Here is a 21661-nt window from a genome sequence, read left to right as displayed (position 1 = left end):
GGGGGGGTCCGAGAGAAAGCAGAAGTGGGGGGGTCCAGAGAGAGAAGAAAGCAGAAGATGGGGGGGTCAGGGGGCAGTAGAGCGAAAGCAGTAGATGGGGGGGTCAGAGAGAAAGCAGAGATGGGGGGGGTCGAGAGAAAGCAGTAGATGGGGGGTCAGAGAGAAAGCAGTAGATGGGGGGGTCAGAGAGAAAGCAGTAGATGGGGGGGTCAGAGAGAAAGCAGTAGATGGGGGGGTCAGAGAGAAAGCAGTAGATGGGGGGTCGAGAGAAAGGTAGATGGGGGTCAGAGAGAAAGCAGTAGATGGGGGGGGTCAGAGAGAAAGCAGCAGATGGGGGGGTCAGAGAAACCAGTAGATGGGGGGGTCAGAGAGAAAGCAGTAGGGGGGGGTCAGAAGAAAGCAGCAGATGGGGGGGTCAGAAAGAAAGCAGCAGATGGGGGGGTCAGAAAGAAAGCAGCAGATGGGGGGGTCAGAGAGAAAGCGGTAGATCGGGGGGGGTCAGAAAGAAAGCAGTAGATTGGGGGGGTCAGAGAGAAACCAGTAGATGGGGGGGTCAGAGAGAAAGCAGTAGATGGGGGGGATCAGAGAGAAAGCAGTAGATGGGGGGGTCAGAGAGAAAGCAGTAGATGGGGGGGGTCAGAGAGAAAGCAGTAAATGGGGGGGGTTAGAGAGAAAGCAGTAGATGGGGGGGTCAGAGAGAAAGCAGTAGATAGGGGGGGATCAGAGAGAAAGCAGTAGATGGGGGGGTTAGAGAGAAAGCAGTAGATGGGGGGGATCAGAGAGAAAGCAGTAAATGGGGGGGGTTAGAGAGAAAGCAGTAGATGGGGGGGTCAGAGAGAAAGCAGTAGATGGGGGGGTTAGAGAGAAAGCAGTAGATGGGGGGGTCAGAGAGAAAGCAGTAAATGGGGGGGGGTCAGAGAGAAAGCAGTAGATGGGGGGGTCAGAGAGAAAGCAGTAGATGGGGGGGGTCAGAGAGAAAGCAGTAGATGGGGGGGTCAGAGAGAAAGCAGTAGATGGGGGGGTCAGAGAGAAAGCAGTAAATGGGGGGGGGTCAGAGAGAAAGCAGTAGATGGGGGGGTCAGAGAGAAAGCAGTAGGGGGGGGGTCAGAGAGAAAGCAGTAGGGGGGGTGGTGAGAAGAAAGCAGTAGGTGGGGGGGTCAGAGAGAAAGCAGTAGGTGGGGGGGTCAGAGAGAAAGCAGTAGATGGGGGGGGGTCAGAGAGAAAGCAGCAGATGGGGGGGTCAGAGAGAAAGCAGTAGGTGGGGGGGGGGGTCAGAGAGAAAGCAGAAGATGGGGGGGTCAGAGAGAAAGCAGAAGATGGGGGGGGTCAGAGAGAAAGCAGTAGGTGGGGGGGGGTCAGAGAGAAAGCAGTAGGTGGGGGGGGGGTCAGAGAGAAAGCAGTAGGTGGGGGGGGGGGTCAGAGAGAAAGCAGAAGATGGGGGGGTCAGAGAGAAAGCAGCAGATGGGGGGGTCAGAGAGAAAGCAGTAGATGGGGGGGTCAGAGAGAAAGCAGCAGATGGGGGGGTCAGAGAGAAAGCAGTAGGTGGGGGGGGGGTCAGAGAGAAAGCAGAAGATGGGGGGGGTCAGAGAGAAAGCAGAAGATGGGGGGGTCAGAGAGAAAGCAGTAGGTGGGGGCATACAAAGGGAAAGTTGCGTTAAATTTGTTTGACTTTCTAATTATAGCAGAGACGAAATAAACAAATACCGAACATCCGGGGAGTAAACCCGAGGCAACAGTCTGTGTGTAGGATAGTGACGTTACGTTGGAGGCGGGGCTTAGCCACACACATATACACACTGGTCGACGCTGCGGACTGTTGTTGTTCTGAAGCTAAGCTAACTGAAGATGTCAGGCAGCTCGAGCCGTTAACCTCGCAGCTGGGGACGTTGGTTAACTCTGGTTAGCTGTGTGTTACTCATGTTATCTCTGATTATCCCGGGTCAGCTGTGATTAACTCGTGTTAGCTGTGATTATCCCGGCTTGGTGTCCTTGTTATGGAGCAGCTAGCTGTTAGCATGTTGTTAACGTTAACCCCGTTAGCTGTTAGCTTCTGGTTGTGTCTGTAGAAACAGCTGTTAGCAGCTTTCTCTCTGTTGCAGTTAGCTGTCCTATTACACTTTATATACCGTGTTACCTTAACTCAGTTGAAGTGTATCCCGGGTTATTTAGACAATTTATGTCCCGGGTTGTTTCAGTGAAGTGTTATGTTACTGATGCAAATATCTCAATGAATTGATGGTTGCTGTTAGCCTGAGCTAATGGACTCTTTGTTTGCAGACGGGGTGGATGTTAGCTGTTAGCGCACTGTAAGCAGGTAGATTACAGCAGATGCTACGCTAACAGATCGCTGTTCCCGGGTGGATCAGTTTATCTAAGATGCAGCCATTATCTGCTCCAGCTGCTCGCTGACCTCATCATCATCACCATCATCACCTATCTCACCTGCCCCCCCCTCATCAGGGTGATGTCGGCCCTCAGATCTGGCTGCAGGCTGCAGACTGTACTCTACCTGCTTTCTCTCTCAGGTGAGATTTACCTCTCTTTACAGACACGTCTACAGACAGCACTGACGCAAACCTCTCATATCCGACCCCTTTAGTTATTAATGCCAACAAATAAAGGAATGTTAGGGATTGTGAATCAGCATAGAACCTAATGCTAACTGTTAGCTCTGTGTGGGGATTATTGGAGTGCTGAATACCCTAAAATGCACTAGATTAAAAGTGTCAATACTATCAGAATAACATAATAAATTAAATATATAATCCTGTGTGTTTCCCAGGATGCATTGCAGCATCTCAGAGGAACGACAACTTGTACGTTTCAGGGATTTCTAACGGTGAGGAAACCGCTCAGATATCACTCCGTAATGTTTCTGTCAAAACACATCCGTAGGGCGGGTCTGGGTCAACGACCTTGTATCTAATATAACTGTAACCTATAACCCCCCAGCCTGTGGCGAGGGGGCGGAACTCCTGAGAGCCTCCAGCGGCGTCATCAGCAGCCCGGGCTGGCCCCTCAGGTACCAGGAGAGACTGAACTGCAGCTGGAGCATCAGAGGGAGACCAGGAGACACTGTCACTGTCAGGTACACACACTCACTGTCACTGTCAGACACACACACACACACTCACTGTCACTGTCACTGTCAGACACAAACACACACACACTTACTGTCACTGGGAAGACGTCCTGTGTGGTACCTGTGCCAAAGACCCCCACCCAAAGGACTTCAATAACTACCGGCCGGTGGCGCTGACATCGCAGCTGATGAAGACCCTGGAGAGGCTGGTCCTTCGGCCCCTTGTGAGACCATCGAGGGACCCGCTTCAGTTCGCCTACCAGCCTGACATTGGGGTGGATGACGCTGTCATCTAACTGCTGCTGAGGTCCCTCTCCCACCTGGAGAAGGCTGGGGGCCCTGTAAGGATCTTTGATTTCTCCAGTGCCTTCAACACCATCCAGCCCCTGCTCCTGGGAGACAAGCTGCAGCTCTCGGGGGGCGGGTGGATCACCACCTCACCTCCTGGATCCTGGACTACCTCACCAACCGTCCACAGTACGTGAGGACCAGGGAGTGTCAATCAGACACCATCATCTGCAGTACGGGGGCCCCCCAGGGGACGGTGCTGGCACCGTTTCTCTTCACCCTCTACACTGCAGACTTCCCCCACAACACGCCGACCTGTCTCCTGCAGAAGTTCTCTGACGACTCCGCCATTGTCGGCTCATCTCCAACGAGGACGACAGGGAGTACAGGGAGTACAGGGAGCTGACGCAGGATTTCATCCTCTGGTGCCGGAGGAACCACCTCCAGCTCAAAGCAGGGAAGACCAAGGACCTGGTGGTGGATTTCAGACGGCACCAACACTCCCCCCCCCCCACATCAGTGAACATCCAGGGAGTGGACATAGAGATTGTGAAATCCTACCAGTGCCTGGGTGTTCATCTCAACTACATACTGGACTGGTCTGATAACTCTGCTGCTCTCTACAAGAAGGGACAGAGCAGACTCTGTCTGCTGAGGAGACGGAGGTCTTTAGGGGGGACGGGGGCACTCCTTCAGACCTTCTTTGACTCTGTGGGGGCATCAGCCATCTTCTGTGGCCTGCTGGGGCTGCAGCATCTGAGCTGCTGACAGGAAGAGACTGAAGAGACTGATAAGGAAGGCTCTGTCCTGGGGAGTCGTCTGGACCCTGTGGAGGTGGTGGGAGACAGGAGAATGGCAGCCAAGCTGTCCTCCCTGCTGGACAATGTGTCCCACCCCCTCCAGGTCCCCCTGTCTGGACTGTGCAGCTCCTTCAGCGACAGGCTGCTGACCCCGCGGTGTCTCAGTGAGAGATACCGCAGGTCCTTCCTTCCTGCAGCGGTCACACTCTATAACCACCATGGCCCCCGGTAGACCCCCCCACATATAACAACACTGACTATAACACCCCCTGTTGTGTTAATAACTGTGCAATACATATCTGACTGCTATACTCAGAATGGTTTCTGAGGTCTATCTTTGTGTATTTTGTAAATTGTGCTCTTCTATATATTTTGTGTATCTCGAGTGTAATAACATGAAGCTGTCACTGTCAGGTAAACACACACACACACACACACACACACACACACACACAGTCAGGTACACTCACACTCACTGTCAGGTAGCCTCCATTAGCCTCCTTTTTTGTGGTAGCCTCCTAATGTCCTCTTCTTCTGTGGTAAATGTGGTATCCTCCATATGTCCTCTTCTTCTGTGGTAGCGTCCTAACATCCTCTTCTTCTGTGGTATCCTCCATACGTCCTCTTCTTCTGTGGTAGCCTCCTAATATCCTCTTCTTCTGTGGTAAATGTGGTATCCTCCATACGTCCTCTTCTTCTGTAGTAGCGTCCTAACATCCTCTTCTTCTGTGGTAGCTGTGGTATCCTCCATATGTCCTCTTCTTCTGTGGTATCCTCCATATGTCCTCTTCTTCCGTGGTATCCTCCATATGTCCTCTTCTTCTGTGGTATCCTCCATATGTCCTCTTCTTCTGTGGTAGCCTCCATATGTCCTCTTCTTCTGTGGTAGCTGTGGTATCCTCCATACGTCCTCTTCTTCTGTGGTAGCCTCCTAATGTCCTCTTCTTCTATGGTAGCTGTGGTAGCCTCCTAACATCCTCTTCTTCTGTGGTATCCTCCATACGTCCCCCTCTTCTGTGGTAGCCTCCATACGTCCTCTTCTTCTGTGGTAGCTGTGGTAGCGTCCTAACATCCTCTTCTTCTGTGGTAGCTGTGGTAGCGTCCTAACATCCTCTTCTTCTGTGGTAGCGTCCAAATGTCCTCTTCTTCTGTGGTAGCGTCCTAACATCCTCTTCTTCTGTGGTAGCGTCCAAATGTCCTCTTCTTCTATGGTAGCTGTAGTAGCGTCCTAACATCTTCTTCTTCTGTGGTAGCTGTGGTATCCTCCATATGTCCTCTTTTTCTGTGGTATCTTCCATATGTCCTCTTCTGTGGTATCCTCCATATGTCCTCTTCTTCTGTGGTAGCCTCCATATGTCCTCTTCTGTGGTATCCTCCATATGTCCTCTTCTTCTGTGGTAGCCTCCATATGTCCTCTTCTGTGGTATCCTCCATATGTCCTCTTCTTCTGTGGTATCCTCCATATGTCCTCTTCTTTTGTGGTAGCTGTGGTATCCTCCATACGTCCTCTTCTTCTGTGGTAGCCTCCTAATGTCCTCTTCTTCTATGGTAGCTGTGGTAGCCTCCTAACATCCTCTTCTTCTGTGGTATCCTCCATACGTCCCCCTCTTCTGTGGTAGCCTCCATACGTCCTCTTCTTCTGTGGTAGCTGTGGTAGCCTCCATACGTCCTCTTCTTCTGTGGTAGCGTCCTAACATCCTCTTCTTCTGTGGTATCCTCCATACGTCCTCTTTTTCTGTGGTATCCTCCATATGTCCTCTTCTTCTGTGGTATCCTCCATATGTCCTCTTCTTCTGTGGTATCCTCCATATGTCCTCTTCTTCTGTGGTAGCTGTGGTATCCTCCATACGTCCTCCTCTTCTGTGGTAGCGTCCAAATGTCCTCTTCTTCTATGGTAGCTGTAGTAGCGTCCTAACATCTTCTTCTTCTGTGGTAGCTGTGGTATCCTCCATATGTCCTCTTCTTCTGTGGTAGCTGTGGTATCCTCCATACGTCCTCCTCTTCTGTGGTAGCGTCCAAATGTCCTCTTCTTCTATGGTAGCTGTAGTAGCGTCCTAACATCTTCTTCTTCTGTGGTAGCTGTGGTATCCTCCATATGTCCTCTTTTTCTGTGGTATCTTCCATATGTCCTCTTCTGTGGTATCCTCCATATGTCCTCTTCTTCTGTGGTATCCTCCATATGTCCTCTTCTTCTGTGGTAGCTGTGGTATCCTCCATACGTCCTCTTCTTCTGTGGTAGCCTCCAAATGTCCTCTTCTTCTATGGTAGCTGTAGTAGCGTCCTAACATCCTCTTCTTCTGTGGTAGCTTCCAGGACTTTGATCTGCAGTCCTCCCACCGCTGTGCTGCAGACTGGATGTCTGTGGGAAGCTTTCGGAGTCTGGAGGGTCTGAGGGTCTGCGGCTCATCGCTGCCGCAACCCTACATCTCATCTCAGGACCACGTCTGGATCCACTTCCACTCCGACAGCGACAGCGTGACGGGGAAGGGCTTCAGGCTGTCCTACATCACCGGTGAGGAGGGGGGGGCTGTCCTTCGTTTTGTCCTTTCCTTGATATGAGATCTGGTGATTTATGGTAGATCCGGTTTATGGTAGACCTGGTTTATGGTAGACCTGGTTTATGGTAGGTTTGGTTCATGGTAGATTTGGTTCATGGTAGATCCGGTTTATGGTAGACCTGGTTTGTGGTAGACCTGGTTTATGGTAGATCTGGTTTATGGTAGATCTGGTTTGTGGTAGATCTGGTTTATTATATACCTGGTTTATGGTAGATCTGGTTTATGGTAGACCTGGTGTATGATAGATCTGGTTTATGGTAGACCTGGTTTAGGGTAGATCTGGTTTATGGTAGACCTGGTGTATGGTAGATCTGGTTTATGGTAGACCTGGTTTAGGGTAGATCTGGTTTATGGTAGACCTGGTTTATGGTAGACCTGGTTTAGGGTAGATCCGGTTTATGGTAGACCTGGTTTATGGTAGATCTGATTTATGGTAGATCTGGTTTATGGTAGATCTGGTTTGTGGTAGACCTGGTTTATGGTAGATCTGATTTATGGTAGATCTGGTTTACGGTAGACCTGGTTTATGGTAGATCTGGTTTATGGTAGATCTGGTTTATGGTAGATCTGGTTTGTGGTAGATCTGGTTTATGGTAGATCTGATTTATGGTAGATCTGGTTTATGGTAGACCTGGTTTATGGTAGACCTGGTTTATGGTAGATCTGATTTATGGTAGATCTGGTTTACGGTAGACCTGGTTTATGGTAGATCTGATTTATGGTAGATCTGGTTTATGGTAGATCTGGTTTGTGGTAGATCTGGTTTATGGTAGATCTGATTTATGGTAGATCTGGTTTATGGTAGATCTGATTTATGGTAGACCTGGTTTATGGTAGACCTGGTTTATGGTAGGTTTGGTTTATGGTAGATCTGGTTTGTGGTAGATCTGGTTTATGGTAGATCTGATTTATGGTAGATCTGATTTATGGTAGATCTGGTTTATGGTAGATCTGATTTATGGTAGATCTGGTTTATGGTAGACCTGGTTTGTGGTAGACCTGGTTTATGGTAGATCTGGTTTATGGTAGATCTGATTTATGGTAGATCTGGTTTACGGTAGACCTGGTTTATGGTAGATCTGATTTATGGTAGATCTGGTTTATGGTAGATCTGATTTATGGTAGATCTGGTTTATGGTAGATCTGGTTTGTGGTAGATCTGGTTTATGGTAGATCTGATTTATGGTAGATCTGGTTTATGGTAGATCTGATTTATGGTAGATCTGGTTTATGGTAGATCTGGTTTATGGTAGATCTGATTTATGGTAGATCTGATTTATGGTAGATCTGGTTTATGGTAGATCTGGTTTATGGTAGATCTGGTTTATGGTAGATCTGATTTATGGTAGATCTGGTTTACGGTAGACCTGGTTTACGGTAGATCTGATTTATGGTAGATCTGGTTTATGGTAGATCTGGTTTATGGTAGATCTGATTTATGGTAGATCTGGTTTATGGTAGATCTGATTTATGGTAGATCTGGTTTATGGTAGATCTGATTTATGGTAGATCTGGTTTATGGTAGATCTGGTTTATGGTAGATCTGGTTTGTGGTAGATCTGGTTTATGGTAGATCTGATTTATGGTAGATCTGGTTTATGGTAGATCTGGTTTATGGTAGATCTGGTTTACGGTAGATCTGGTTTACGGTAGACCTGGTTTACGGTAGATCTGATTTATGGTAGATCTGGTTTATGGTAGATCTGGTTTATGGTAGATCTGGTTTATGGTAGATCTGGTTTACGGTAGACCTGGTTTATGGTAGATCCGGTCTATGGTAGATCTGGTCTATGGTAGATCTGGTCTATGGTAGATCTGGTTTATGGTAGATCTGGTTTATGGTAGATCCGTTGTATGGTAGATCTGGTTCATGGTAGACCTGGTTTATAGTAGATCTGGTTTAATTTATGTGGTTTATGGTAGATCTGGTTTACGGTATACCTGGTTTATGGTAGATCTGTTTCATTGTAGATCTGGTTTATTATATACCTGGTTCATGGTTGATCTGGTTTATGGTAGATCTGGTTTATTATGTACCTGGTTTATGGTAGATCTGGTTTACGGTATACCTGGTTTATGGTAGATCCAGTTTATGGTAGATCTGTTTCATTGTAGATCTGGTTTATTATATACCTGGTTCATGGTTGATCTGGTTTATGGTAGATCTGGTTTATTATGTACCTGGTTTATGGTAGATCCAGTTTATGGTAGATCTGTTTCATTGTAGATCTGGTTTATTATATACCTGGTTCATGGTTGATCTGGTTTATGGTAGATCCAGTTTATTGTAGACCTGGTTTATGGTCGATGTGGTTTGTGGTAGACCTGGTTAATAGAAGTGGATGTCCCCTGCAGGTTCTCTCTTGGCCCCGGGCTGTGACGTGGACCAGTTCCACTGCTCTAATGGGAAGTGCATCCCTGACTGGTGGCGCTGTAACTCGATGGATGAGTGTGGAGATAACTCAGACGAAGAGCTGTGCCTCGACTCCCCCCTATCCTTCACCCCCTGTGGCCTGCACCAGTTCCCCTGCCTGTCCCGCTACACCCGCATCTACACCTGCCTCCCCCACAGCTTGCGCTGTGACGGGACCATTGACTGCCAGGTAACCTCACCAGAGACAATAACACACACCTGTAGGCACCATAACACACACCTGTAGGCACCATAACACACACCTGTAGGCACCATAACACACACCTGTAGGCACCATAACACACACCTGTAGGCACTAATGTTGTCACGATACCAACGTTTTTGTTTCGATACCAACTCAAGAATTGCGATTTTCGATACTTTTCTTAAAAAAGGGGAAATCAGTCAAACTGTTTATAGTAGATGAACTACAATATTCAAAAGTTTATATTAACTTTGGATCATAACATGGGAGAAATAAGCGGAGTGCTCTGTGTTCCCCTCTCCCTCTCTCCTGACAGCCAGTATCAGTCTCATGCAGCTCAATGATCCAGTACTGAGTGACAGTGAAGAATAAACATATGAATAACTAGTTTAGCTCGTTCCAGATGTTGATAGTTAAGTGTGTCAGCTCTTTAACTTGAAGTACGTCTTTAGCTCCGCGCACCGGTCCCGTCACAACGGGCGGAGCTGCAGCGGTGATCATGAAGAGCTGCGTTTCTCCGTCAGCAGAGATGTAACCAAAATATTCCCAAACTTCATTTCATGCGTCTTTTTTGTCAACAACCCGAGGCACATCGAGAATAGCCCTCGGACTTACAGCCATGCTCTCGTTTTGTCACATGATACGACAGCTAGAGCGAGCATGAGAGAGGGGAGGCACTGCAGGGAGTGGAAGCAGAGCGCTGAACACACACAGGAAATACGGCTCTTATTAAAACAATGTCATACTTAAAGTACCGAAACTAGGGGTGGGCATTCGATAACAGTTTCTTAATCAATCGTCAGGAGAATTAACGATTAATTTTCGATGAATCAATAATATTTTTATATTAAAATTCATTATTTATTTAACTTTTTGTATATTAAAAATGAAATGAAACCAAAAAAAATACAGTGTGTTTTTCCTTGATGAGATCTATATTACAAGAAGAACAACTCTTGGACGTTCAGTGGTTAAACTTGAAGATATGCGCTAAAGCAGCGGAGCCTGCAGCTGCGAGCCGGCGCTCTTAAACACAATTGACCCTCGTTTGTTCCAAATTAATAATAACAAAACAAACAAAAAGCAATCATGGTAAACAATAACTTCACCAAACAACATAATAACACTTAGGTCTGACCGGTTTTGTCAAAATGTAACTCAAAACTATCCAAAAGGCACCGAGTCGAGAAGGAGGGTGAGAGAGAGGGATTAGCCTACCTAACAATTAATTAGGCTACTTAACAAAGCCTCATAAAAAAGAATTAGATTAGATCTAGTAATAAAAAAGAACTACTAACTCACATACAACTTCAGCACCAGCCTACTGATTTTTGTTGATAAAGATAAGCATGTCAACATGCTCTGGGGTCAGACGCGAGTGCAGCCTGGTGACGTTGCCGGGATGCACAGGTACCTCCGCGCTAACTTGGCCAGCCTGGGGACCTTATTCAATTCACTTTCCACCATCTGTAGGGGTGCAATCCAGGGGTGGGGGAGTCTCCCTCAGAAAGTTCTGAATTTCTGCTTCGATGCTAGTCTCACATTGAGTGGTATAGTGCTCCCCAAGGAGTTGTACCATAGCAGGGACCTGGGACTGGAAGGCCGCGGCTCCAGTGTTTGCGCTCCCCTCGTACGTGTCAGACAACACAGCCTCGTCCCCCCCAGCCTGTGGGATAGCCACCCTACCAGTCTCCACTGCCTCTCCCAGTTCAACCAGTTTCGCATTAGCAGACACTCTCTGTGTTGGTGTGAGAAAGCCCAGGTGCTTTTGACGAGGGTCCAGCATTGATGAGATCATGGGGGCGGAGGACACAAACTCATCACACTGAACCTGTATAAATATATGATGGGGGAATCAATAAGAAAAAATGCTGTATCTAAATAGGCAACACAACGCAGATAAGAGGCAAGTATGCATGTAATTAGGCCTACTCCAAGTGGCTATTAATTATGGAAATCATTTAAACTAAGAGAAAAAGTTTAGCTTACATTCATTCGCTTGATGAGGGAGGACCGCACTTTTGTCTTGAAGTCGAGTCTGGGCCCGTCTCCGTCACTGGGCATGAGGTGGATATTGATGAGGCCGAAGGTGACGGGATAAGTGTTCGAGATGGAGACGTCTTTCTCTGCAGACATAACCGTGGAGGCACATTTAAGTGCTGACAGCACAGGCTGTGTCCTCCATCATCTGCCAGTACTCATCCTTCAACTCCAGGATCCTGGCATGTTGAAGCTTGGTCACGGTTTGGAAGCTCCTGCTTCCGTTCTTCGTAGTGAGTTTTTATCAGTCTGGTGATGGTACGTCGTGACGGAATGTGACGTGCTGGTTCCAATAAGTTTATCAGTTCTTGAAAACTTTTCGCCCTCAGCAATACTTAAGAGTTGTTCTTGTACACAGCTTTGCAGTGTTGGCAGTGAGTCGTTTTTTAAATCAAAATGGTCCCACGCCACACTTCGCCGTGACCTCTTCATGATTACTTTTGAAATACACGGAAACTCGCAGGTATCTGAGTATGGCGTTTTATTCAAATATTGCCCTGGGTGATAAAGTGTTTCATTGCTGCCACACAGTGAAATTCATTGCATTGCTTCAAGACTCGCACTACGGAACACAACCTGCATTAGTTTTATCGATACAAAATTAACGTGATCGACGAAATTCTTAACGATCAATTATCGATCGTCGATTAATCATGCCCATCCCTAACCGATACAAATGAAATGGAGGAATCGTTGCGTTTTTAACGGCAGTGTACCGCGATACCTTTCTAGTATCGGTGCACCGTGCAACACCTGTAGACACCATAACACACCTGTAGACACCATAACACACACCTGTAACACACACCTGTAGACACCATAACACACCTGTAGACACCATAACACACACCTGTAACACACACCTGTAGACACCATAACACACCTGTAGACACCATAACACACACCACACCTGTAGACACCATAACACACCTGTAGACACCATAACACACACCTGTAACACACACCTGTAGACACCATAACACATACCACACCTGTAGACACCATAACACACACCTGTAACACACACCTGTAGACACCATAACACACCTGTAGACACCATAACACACACCTGTAGACACCATAACACACCTGTAGACACCGTAGACACCATAACACACCTGTAGACACCATAACACACACCTGTAGACACCATAACACACCTGTAGACACCATAACACACCTGTAGACACCGTAGACACCATAACACACACCTGTAGACACCATAACACACACCTGTAGACACCATAACACACACCTGTAGACACCATAACACACACCTGTAGACACCATAACACACACCTGTAGACACCATAACACCATAACACACCTGTAGACACCATAACACACCTGTAGACACCATAACACACCTGTAGACACCATAACACACACCTGTAGACACCATAACACACCTGTAGACACCGTAGACACCATAACACACACCTGTAGACACCATAACACAATAACACACCTGTAGACACCATAACACACCTGTAGACACCATAACACACCTGTAGACACCGTAGACACCATAACACAATAACACACCTGTAGACACCATAACACACACCGTAGACACCATAACACACCTGTAGACACCGTAGACACCATAACACACACCTGTAGACACCATAACACACCTGTAGACACCATAACACACACCTGTAGACACCGTAGACACCATAACACACCTGTAGACACCATAATACACACCTGTAGACACCATAACACACACCTGTAGACACCATAACACACCTGTAGACACCATAACACACACCTGTAGACACCTGTAGACACCATAACACACACCTGTAGACACCATAACACACACCTGTAGACACCTGTAGACACCATAACACACACCTGTAGACACCATAATACACACCTGTAGACACCATAACACACACCTGTAGACACCATAACACACCTGTAGACACCATAACACACACCTGTAGACACCTGTAGACACCATAACACACACCTGTAGACACCATAACACACACCTGTAGACACCTGTAGACACCATAACACACACCTGTAGACACACAGGACCTATATACAGTGGTATGCAAAAGTTTGGGCACCCCTTAGGAAAACCACTGCATCAGTTTGTCACTTGCTGAGCTTTTGAAGCAGCAACTTCATTTTAACATATGTTATACCTTATGGTAACAGAAACATCTCAGTAGTGAAATAACTTTTATTGGTCAAACAGAAACATGTTTATGTGCATTCAAACAAAAATAGGCATGTGCATAAATTTGGGCACCCCTAAGAAATAATTCCATTAATATTTAGTATTGCCTCCTTTTGCTGCAATAACGGCCTGTAGACGCCTCCTGTAGCCACAGACAAGTCCCTTAAGCCTGGCAGGTGGTATTTTGGCCCATTCTTCCACACAAAACGTCTCCAGTTCAGTCAGGTTTCTTGGCCTCCGTGCATGGACAGCCTTCTTCAAATAAATCCATACATTTTCAATGATGTTAAGGTCTGGGGACTGGGATGGCCATTCCAGAACATTGTACCTGTGCTTCTGCATGAATTCCTTGGTGGATTTTGATCGGTGCTTAGGATCATTGTCCTGCTGAAAAATCCAACCCCGGCGTAGCTTCAACTTTGTGACTGACTCTAGAACATTCTTGTCAAGAATCTCCTGGTACTGTAAGGAATTCATGTGGCCCTCAACTTTAACAAGTTTTCCAGTACCTGTGCTAGCCACACAGCCCCATAACATGATAGATCCTCCACCAAATTTTACAGTGGGCAACAAGTTCTTTTCATTGAATGCAGTGTGTTTTTTTCGCCATGCATACCTGTTCATGTTATGACCAAATAACTCAATCTTGGTCTCATCTGACCACAGTATTTTGTTCCAAAATGCTTCTGGCTTGTCCAGATGTGCTTTTGCATACCTCATGCGACTCTTCTTGTGATTAACACTCAGGAAAGGCTTTTTGCACATCACCCTTCCAATGAGCTCTTCCTGGTGCAAAGTACGCTGGATTGTGGAACGGTGAACAACTACACCATCAGCAGCCAGATGTTGTTGTAGTTCTCTGGAGGTGGTCTGTGGCTTCTCTGTGACCATTTTCACCATCCTTCGCCTGTGCCTTTCCCCTATTTTTGTCGGCCTACCACATCTTTCCTTCACACGGACTGTTCCTGTGGCCTTCCATTTCACAACTACGTTTCTGACTGTGGAGACAGACAGTTTAAACCTGTCAGATAATTTTTTGTACCCTTCTCCTAATTTATAATGTTGGATTATCTTAGCTTTCAGGTCAGTGGAGAGTTGTTTTGAGGTCCCCATCTTGCCACTCCCTAAGAAAGAACCTAGGCCAGGCACAGCCAGCTATTACCTATGTTAAATAGCCTTTTTCATGATTGGTTCCACCTGTCTTTGTAATTGAAGGTCTAATGAGCTAATCAAAGCAATTTTGTGCAGCAACCTGTCAGCTATAAATCCGTACAGGTGTTGAAATGAATGCTATTTATAAGGGTGCCCAAACTTTTGCACATCCCATTTTTTGCATTTTATTTTATTATAATAAAACTATGTAATGCTACCCTAAGAATTTTGGTCTGGAAAACACTAAAACGTCTACATCTTTGTAGGAAAACAAATGTTGTTGCTGTGATCTTCTATTATAAAGGAAAAGCAAATTGTCATGAAATCTCAGAGGGGTGCCCAAACTTTTGCATACCACTGTATATGTGTGTGTGTGTGTGTGTGTGTGTGTGTGTGTAGGACCTGGGGGACGAGATTGACTGTGAGGTTCCGTCCTGCGGAGAGAGACTCAGGAACTTCTACGGTTCCTTCAGCTCCCCCAACTACCCTGATTTCTACCCCCCTGGCAGCAACTGCTCCTGGACCATCGACACCGGGGACCCCCGCAAGGTGAGACACTACTCACCCCTTAACACCCGCAAGGTGAGACACTACTCACCCTGACCCTCGCCCGTTAGCAAACCCTCACTCACCCCCTGCTGCCCCCCCAGGTTGTCCTGAGGTTCACAGACTTTAAGCTGGATGGGACGGGGTATGGAGATTACGTGAAGGTGTACGACGGTCTTGAGGAAAACCCCCGCCGACTCCTGCGTGTCCTTACCGCCTTCGATTCCCGGGCTCCAGTCGCCGTGGTTTCCTCCTCCGGACAGCTGCGCATCCACTTCTACGCCGACAAGATCAACGCTGCCAGAGGCTTCAACGCCACCTACCAGGCGAGTTCTTCTGGTTCATACTTCCGGCGCTGCACGGAGTGGCAGCGTGTTACAGCAGCTCCTCCTCCTCATCACTGAGTAGTTTCTTTATATTTAATTTATTTATGTACTTTTTTTTTTGCTCTTCTGTTTTTTTATTGTATATGGCGCTTTCTTTTTAACATTCTGGACTTCAAGCACATTATTTTTGCATTGTTTTTGCAACTTTTTCTGCTCACTACTCTGTCCGGGGTTTCCTCGTGCAGTGAACGTCCCATTGTTTATACAGGAGTCCCGTCAATGGTGATGGGTGTGTGTGCCTCTCTCTGCCTCTTCCTGTAGTCCACAATCAGCTCCTTTGTTTTGCTGACGTTGAGATGGAGGTTGTTGTCCTGGCACCAAGATGTCAGGGCTCTGACCTCCTCTCTGTACGCCGTCTCGTCGCCGTCTGTCATCAGGCCGATGACGGTCATGTCGTCAGCAAACTTGATGATGGTGTTGGAGCTGTGTGTGGCCACGCAGTCGTGCGTGAACAGGGAGTAGAGGAGAGGGCTGAGCACACAACCCTGAGGGGCTCCGGTGTTGAGGGTCAAGGTGGAGGATGTGATGTTCCCCATCCGCACTGCCTGGGATCTGCCCGTCAGGAAGCTCATGAACCAGTCACAGCGGGCGCTGTTGAGCCCAAGGTCCCTGAGCTTAATGATGAGCTTGGAGGGCACAATGGTGTTGAATGCTGAACTGTAGTCAATGAACAGCATTCTCACATAAGTGTTCCTCTGGTCCAGGTGGGAGAGGGCAGTGTGGAGGGTGAGGGAGATGGCATCATCCGTGGACCTGTTTGCTCTGTAGGCAAACTGCAGGGGGTCCAGTGAGTCAGGGAGGGAGGAGGTGATAAAGTTTTGACTAACCGCTCAAAGCACTTCATGATGATGGAGGTGAGTGCAACTGGGCGGTAGTCATTGAGGCAGATGAGTTTTGTCTTTTTGGGGACAGGGACAATGATGGACTCTTTAAAACATGTGGGGACTACAGACTGGAGCAGTGACCTATTGAAAATGTCTGAACACATCTGCCAGCTGAACTGCACACACCTTGAGAGCACGGCCAGGGATGCCATCAGGTCCAGGAGCCCTGTGTGCGTTGATCCTTTTCAGAGATCTACACACATCTGCACTGGTTAAAACCAGTGAGCAGGATCCTGGGCCTTTTGTGCCTCCACACCCGGGGGCTTCTCAAAGCGTGCATAACATGTGTTCAGTTCATCTGGGAGAGATGCAGACACTTCCTCAGCACCACTCGTTGTCCTTTTGTAGTCTGTTATTGTTTTTAGTCCAGACCACATATTTCTGGCGTTGGAGCCCTTGTAGTTCGACTCCACCTTGTCCCTGTATTGTCTTTTCGCACTGCTAATAGCTCTCCGGAGTGCATACCTGGAATTCCTGTACTCATCCAAATCACCGCCGCTGTGCGCGATGGCCCGTGCTTTAAGTTTAGCTCGGACCTCGCCGTTTATCCAGGGCTTCTCATTTGGGAATGTCCGTACAGTAATCCGCGGCACGACGTCATCGATGCATTTGCAGATGTAGCAAATGACCGCGTCAGTGTGTGTGTTTATGTCGTCCTCAAATACAAATAAATAAAATGTGGAGTTGGTGAGGAGCTCGAGACACGGCAGCCATCCTCGGCGCCATCTTGGACATCACATAACCCCTCTCTCTGTATTTAAGGTGGACGGGTTCTGCCTGCCCTGGGAGGTTCCCTGCGGGGGGAACTGGGGATGCTACACAGAGCAGCAGCGCTGTGACGGTTACTGGCACTGTCCAAACGGACGGGACGAGCTGAACTGTTCTTCTTGTCAGGAAGATGAGTTCCCCTGCTCCAGAAACGGAGCGTGTTACCCTCGATCGGACCGCTGCAACTACCAGAACCGCTGCCCCAATGGATCCGATGAGAAGAACTGCTTCTTCTGCCAGCCCGGGAACTTCCACTGCAAGGTAACACAGCTGTTAGCATGTCTGTTAGCCTGTTAGCATGTAGCTTAGCCTCTTACCTTGTCCGTTAGCCTGAGCGCAGGACAGGACTGCAACATGAGGTCCCAGTGAGTCCCCGAGTGATGTTAATGGTGCATCATATTTCTGATTAGTCTGGAAGTGTAGCGGGGGGATTATCTTCTCTGTTTGATTTTTCTGTCTTTAAACCTGCAGAATAACCGCTGTGTGTTTGAGTCGTGGGTTTGTGACGCGCAGGATGACTGCGGCGATGGCAGCGATGAGGAGAGCTGTCCGGTCATCGTTCCCACCAGAGTAATTACCGCCGCCGTCATCGGCAGCCTGATCTGCGGCCTGCTGCTCGTCATCGCGCTCGGCTGCACCTGCAAGCTCTACTCGCTGCGCATGTTTGAACGCAGGTGAGGCTCTATACCTGCCTGTTTTCGGTCGCTGACAGCCTATTGGTCATAAGGTGACCTGAGCCTTGTGATTGGTTGCTGTGAGCCGTGTCACTGGTGATTAGGTGTCCTGAGTCTTGTGATTGGTCACTGCAGGTCCTTTGAAACGCAGTTGTCCAGGGTGGAGGCGGAGCTCCTGAGGAGAGAGGCCCCGCCATCTTATGGTCAGCTGATTGCCCAGGGTCTGATCCCGCCGGTGGAAGATTTCCCAGTGTGCTCTGGGAGCCAGGTACTGAAACCCAGCTGACGATTGAGGTTATAAGAGGTGATAAAGACTAACGGTTCTCTCTGTTTCCAGGCGTCGGTCCTGGAGAACCTCCGGCTGGCGGTCCGCTCTCAGCTCGGCTTCACCTCCCTGAGGCTGCCCTCTTCTGGTCGCCATAGCAACCTTTGGCGCCGCCTTTTCACATTCTCGCGCTCTCGGCGCTCCGGTTCTCTGGCGCTGGTCTCGGCTGACCTGGAAGACGCAGGCAGCTCTGGCAGCTCTGACCTGCTGACCCCGGACTCTGATGACACCGACACGGAGGGTGAGCGAAGTGGGTTGAGGGAGCGCGGCGTTGGTGCAGTGGGAGGGCCCGTGGCCCCGCTTCCACAGAAAACTCCACCCTCTACAGGTGTGGAGGCCGTGGTTTCCGTGACAATGTCTGCACCCCCAGTCACCCTGACTGCCACCTGTGACCACGGCCGGAACCGGGAGGCCCACCCCCCCTCCAGCCCTGTCAACGCGGTAACCTCTGGTCCTGATCCTGAGTGTCACGTCGATGGCCCGGAGGCTCTGCCCCCCTCCGCCCTGCAGCGATTGGCCCAGAACCTGACCCGCCTCGCCCGCCGTCTGAGCAGGTCCGGCCCGCAGGACTGGACCAATCACAGTCCTCTGCGCCAGCTGGAGACAGGAAGAGGCGGGGCCGAGGCCGGCGAGCAGCGAAGCAGAGAAGAAGAAGAAGACGTGGAGCTGCTGATCCCCGTCTCAGACTCTGACTCTGCGTCCTCATCCTCATTGGACGCCAGGCAGCCGCTCCTGGAACCACAACCCTCTTACAGCACATGCCATGCCCCCCTCCATCACCGCGGTAACGTTGGGCCGTGTGAACACTGTGGGATTGTGCACACCGCCCTGATCCCCGACGCCTGCAGAGGGGGGAAGACGGAAAGCAGTGACGACGAGCTCCTTCTGCTCTGCTAACGGCTAACAGGCTAACTGATGTCCTACAATCAGCTAACGTGCTAACAGATGTCCTAACAAAAGCTAATGTGGTGACTGAACGCTAATATGGTACCTGGCTTCATCACTAGCTAACTAGCAGGCTTACACTACAAATCTTTCCCTGACACCTGAAACTCCAACTAGCCAACATGCTAACTGTTGGCCTGGACTATGAACAGCCAGCTGGTTAACTTTCACCTGGACTACAGCTACACCTGTTAGCATGTTAGCTGGATCAACAGTTCCGTAAGAGATGTCGGTACAATTCTAAAACTCTCCTGGTCTGTCCCATAAGACGCGCCCTGCTTCCTGCTCGTTGGTATGACTGTAAACTGTGACTCCTGGCCGGTGGAACTCTTTAAAAGGTCCCCCTTTGTGCTGTCGAATGGAACTGTGAGAATGACAAGGGTCATGTGACTTGTGCTGGTAGTTACAGTAAGCTACAGTTAGCTACCCGCAGGCTAGTATAATGCTAGGCTAATCCACAGAACAGGGTGGGGCAATAACGTTTAAACTGGTGTGATACTAATCCAGACTCACCAGTACGTAATCCACCAGGTGTCCCCAAGGTGTCCCGGTTCTACATAAACCGTTACAGATCTGATCCTCGGAAACCCGTTTATAATGTTTACATCTGTAACTCATCAGCAGTCTGCTGCGAGGGAACATGTTCCTGATTAATGATAACATATTGTACGTTATTAATAATAAAAAGTGTCGTCATGCCGACAGTCAACCTGTATAAAATCCAATAAACAAACCAGTACGTCACTCTGTCACTGTGCACAGAGTACACTCTGTACACACTGTACACACTGTACACACTGTACACACTGTACACACTGCCGAGTACACACTGTACACACTGTACACACTGCAGAGTACACACTGTACACACTGCAGAGTACACACTGCCGAGTATACACTGCAGAATACACACTGCCGAGTATACACTGCTGAGTATACACTGTACACACTGCAGAGTACACACTGTACACACTGCCGAGTATACACTGCAGAATACACACTGCCGAGTATACACTGCTGAGTACACACTGTACACACTGCAGAGTACACACTGTACACACTGCAGAGTACACACTGTACACACTGCCGAGTATACACTGCAGAATACACACTGCCGAGTATACACTGCTGAGTACACACTGTACACACTGCAGAGTACACACTGTACACACTGCCGAGTATACACTGCAGAATACACACTGCCGAGTATACACTGCTGAGTACACACTGTACACACTGCAGAGTACACACTGCAGAGTACACACTGCAGAGGACACACTGCAGATTCCCCCCCCCTGTATTTATGATCCGTCTCAGTTTTTGGTACTTGTGAGACTGAATATTTATTGTTATTATTCTGATGTTTGTGAATATGCGATGGTTGTTGTTGTTGTTGTTGTTGTTGTGTAGCTGCATGTGTGTGTTTTCTTTGTGATGTTACAGATGTTACTGCACCGACATTAAAGTTTACCTTCTTCTGTTTCTGTTTCTCTCTGATTAAACCTCTCAAGCACCTTAGAGACCGTGTGATATAACAGACCCTGTTCTTCTTCTGTGGCGTCACTATAGGACACTTACTCTCTATTGCAAGCGCTCCAACACATTGTACAGGGTCTTTAAGCAATCTCAACAGAGCCGGCCAGCTAATCAACCAGCGCAGACTGGGCTCTGGTTTCAGACAGAGGGTGAAAAGAGGAGCTGCAGCACAAGCAGTATGAGAACCACCTGAACATCAGCAGGAGAGGACTCTTTAAAGTAGAGACACTACATACTGATATACACCTGAACATCAGCAGGAGAGGACTCTTTAAAGTAGAGACTCTACATACTGATATACACCTGAACATCAGCAGGAGAGGACTCTTTAAAGTAGAGACTCTACATACTGATATACACCTGAACATCAGCAGGAGAGGACTCTTTAAAGTAGAGACTCTACATACTGATATACACCTGAACATCAGCAGGAGAGGACTCTTTAAAGTAGAGACTCTACATACTGATATACACCTGAACATCAGCAGGAGAGGACTCTTTAAAGTAGAGACACTACATACTGATATACACCTGAACATCAGCAGGAGAGGACTCTTTAAAGTAGAGACTCTACATACTGATATACACCTGAACATCAGCAGGAGAGGACTCTTTAAAGTAGAGACGCTACATACTGATATACACCTGAACATCAGCAGGAGAGGACTCTTTAAAGTAGAGACTCTACATACTGATATACACCTGAACATCAGCAGGAGAGGACTCTTTAAAGTAGAGACGCTACATACTGATATACACCTGAACATCAGCAGGAGAGGACTCTTTAAAGTAGAGACGCTACATACTGATATACACCTGAACATCAGCAGGAGAGGACTCTTTAAAGTAGAGACTCTACATACTG

The 21661-nt window shown here is 48.2% G+C and overlaps 1 protein-coding gene across 2 annotated transcripts; it reads left to right on the top strand.

Annotated features, from left to right (window-relative positions):
• The first annotated feature begins 1772 nt into the window (after positions 1–1772).
• Positions 1773–20742, top strand: lrp12 (low density lipoprotein receptor-related protein 12). Of its 2 annotated transcripts, none has more exons than XM_063899377.1 (12): positions 1773–1899; positions 2278–2525; positions 2783–2839; positions 2953–3088; positions 6477–6682; positions 9084–9331; positions 15132–15281; positions 15383–15604; positions 17311–17577; positions 17788–17990; positions 18126–18258; positions 18328–20742. In XM_063899377.1, the coding sequence occupies exons 2-12, from the start codon at positions 2465–2467 to the stop codon at positions 19210–19212; spliced, it is 2568 nt and encodes an 855-aa protein (XP_063755447.1). In that variant the 5' UTR covers positions 1773–1899; positions 2278–2464; the 3' UTR covers positions 19213–20742. The 2 variants fall into 2 exon arrangements, with proteins under 2 accessions (XP_063755447.1, XP_063755448.1); XM_063899378.1 differs by having other exon boundaries at positions 1780–1906.
• Positions 20743–21661: the final 919 nt, after the last annotated feature.

The sequence above is a fragment of the Eleginops maclovinus genome, chromosome 13, assembly GCF_036324505.1.
Source record: "Eleginops maclovinus isolate JMC-PN-2008 ecotype Puerto Natales chromosome 13, JC_Emac_rtc_rv5, whole genome shotgun sequence".
NCBI lineage: Eukaryota > Metazoa > Chordata > Actinopteri > Perciformes > Eleginopidae > Eleginops > Eleginops maclovinus.
Note: the sequence above shows the minus strand (reverse complement) of the source record. Positions and strands in the feature narration are given on the sequence as shown.

Bases quoted from the DNA above. Each gene is read 5' to 3' on its own strand.
- lrp12 (XM_063899377.1), top strand. From the start codon at position 2,465: ATGTCGGCCCTCAGATCTGGCTGCAGGCTGCAGACTGTACTCTACCTG. The intron at 2,526-2,782 runs GTGAGATTTACC...TGTGTTTCCCAG, and splicing joins CTACCTGCTTTCTCTCTCAG to GATGCATTGCAGCATCTCAG. The intron at 15,605-17,310 runs GCGAGTTCTTCT...TCTGTATTTAAG, and splicing joins GCTTCAACGCCACCTACCAG to GTGGACGGGTTCTGCCTGCC.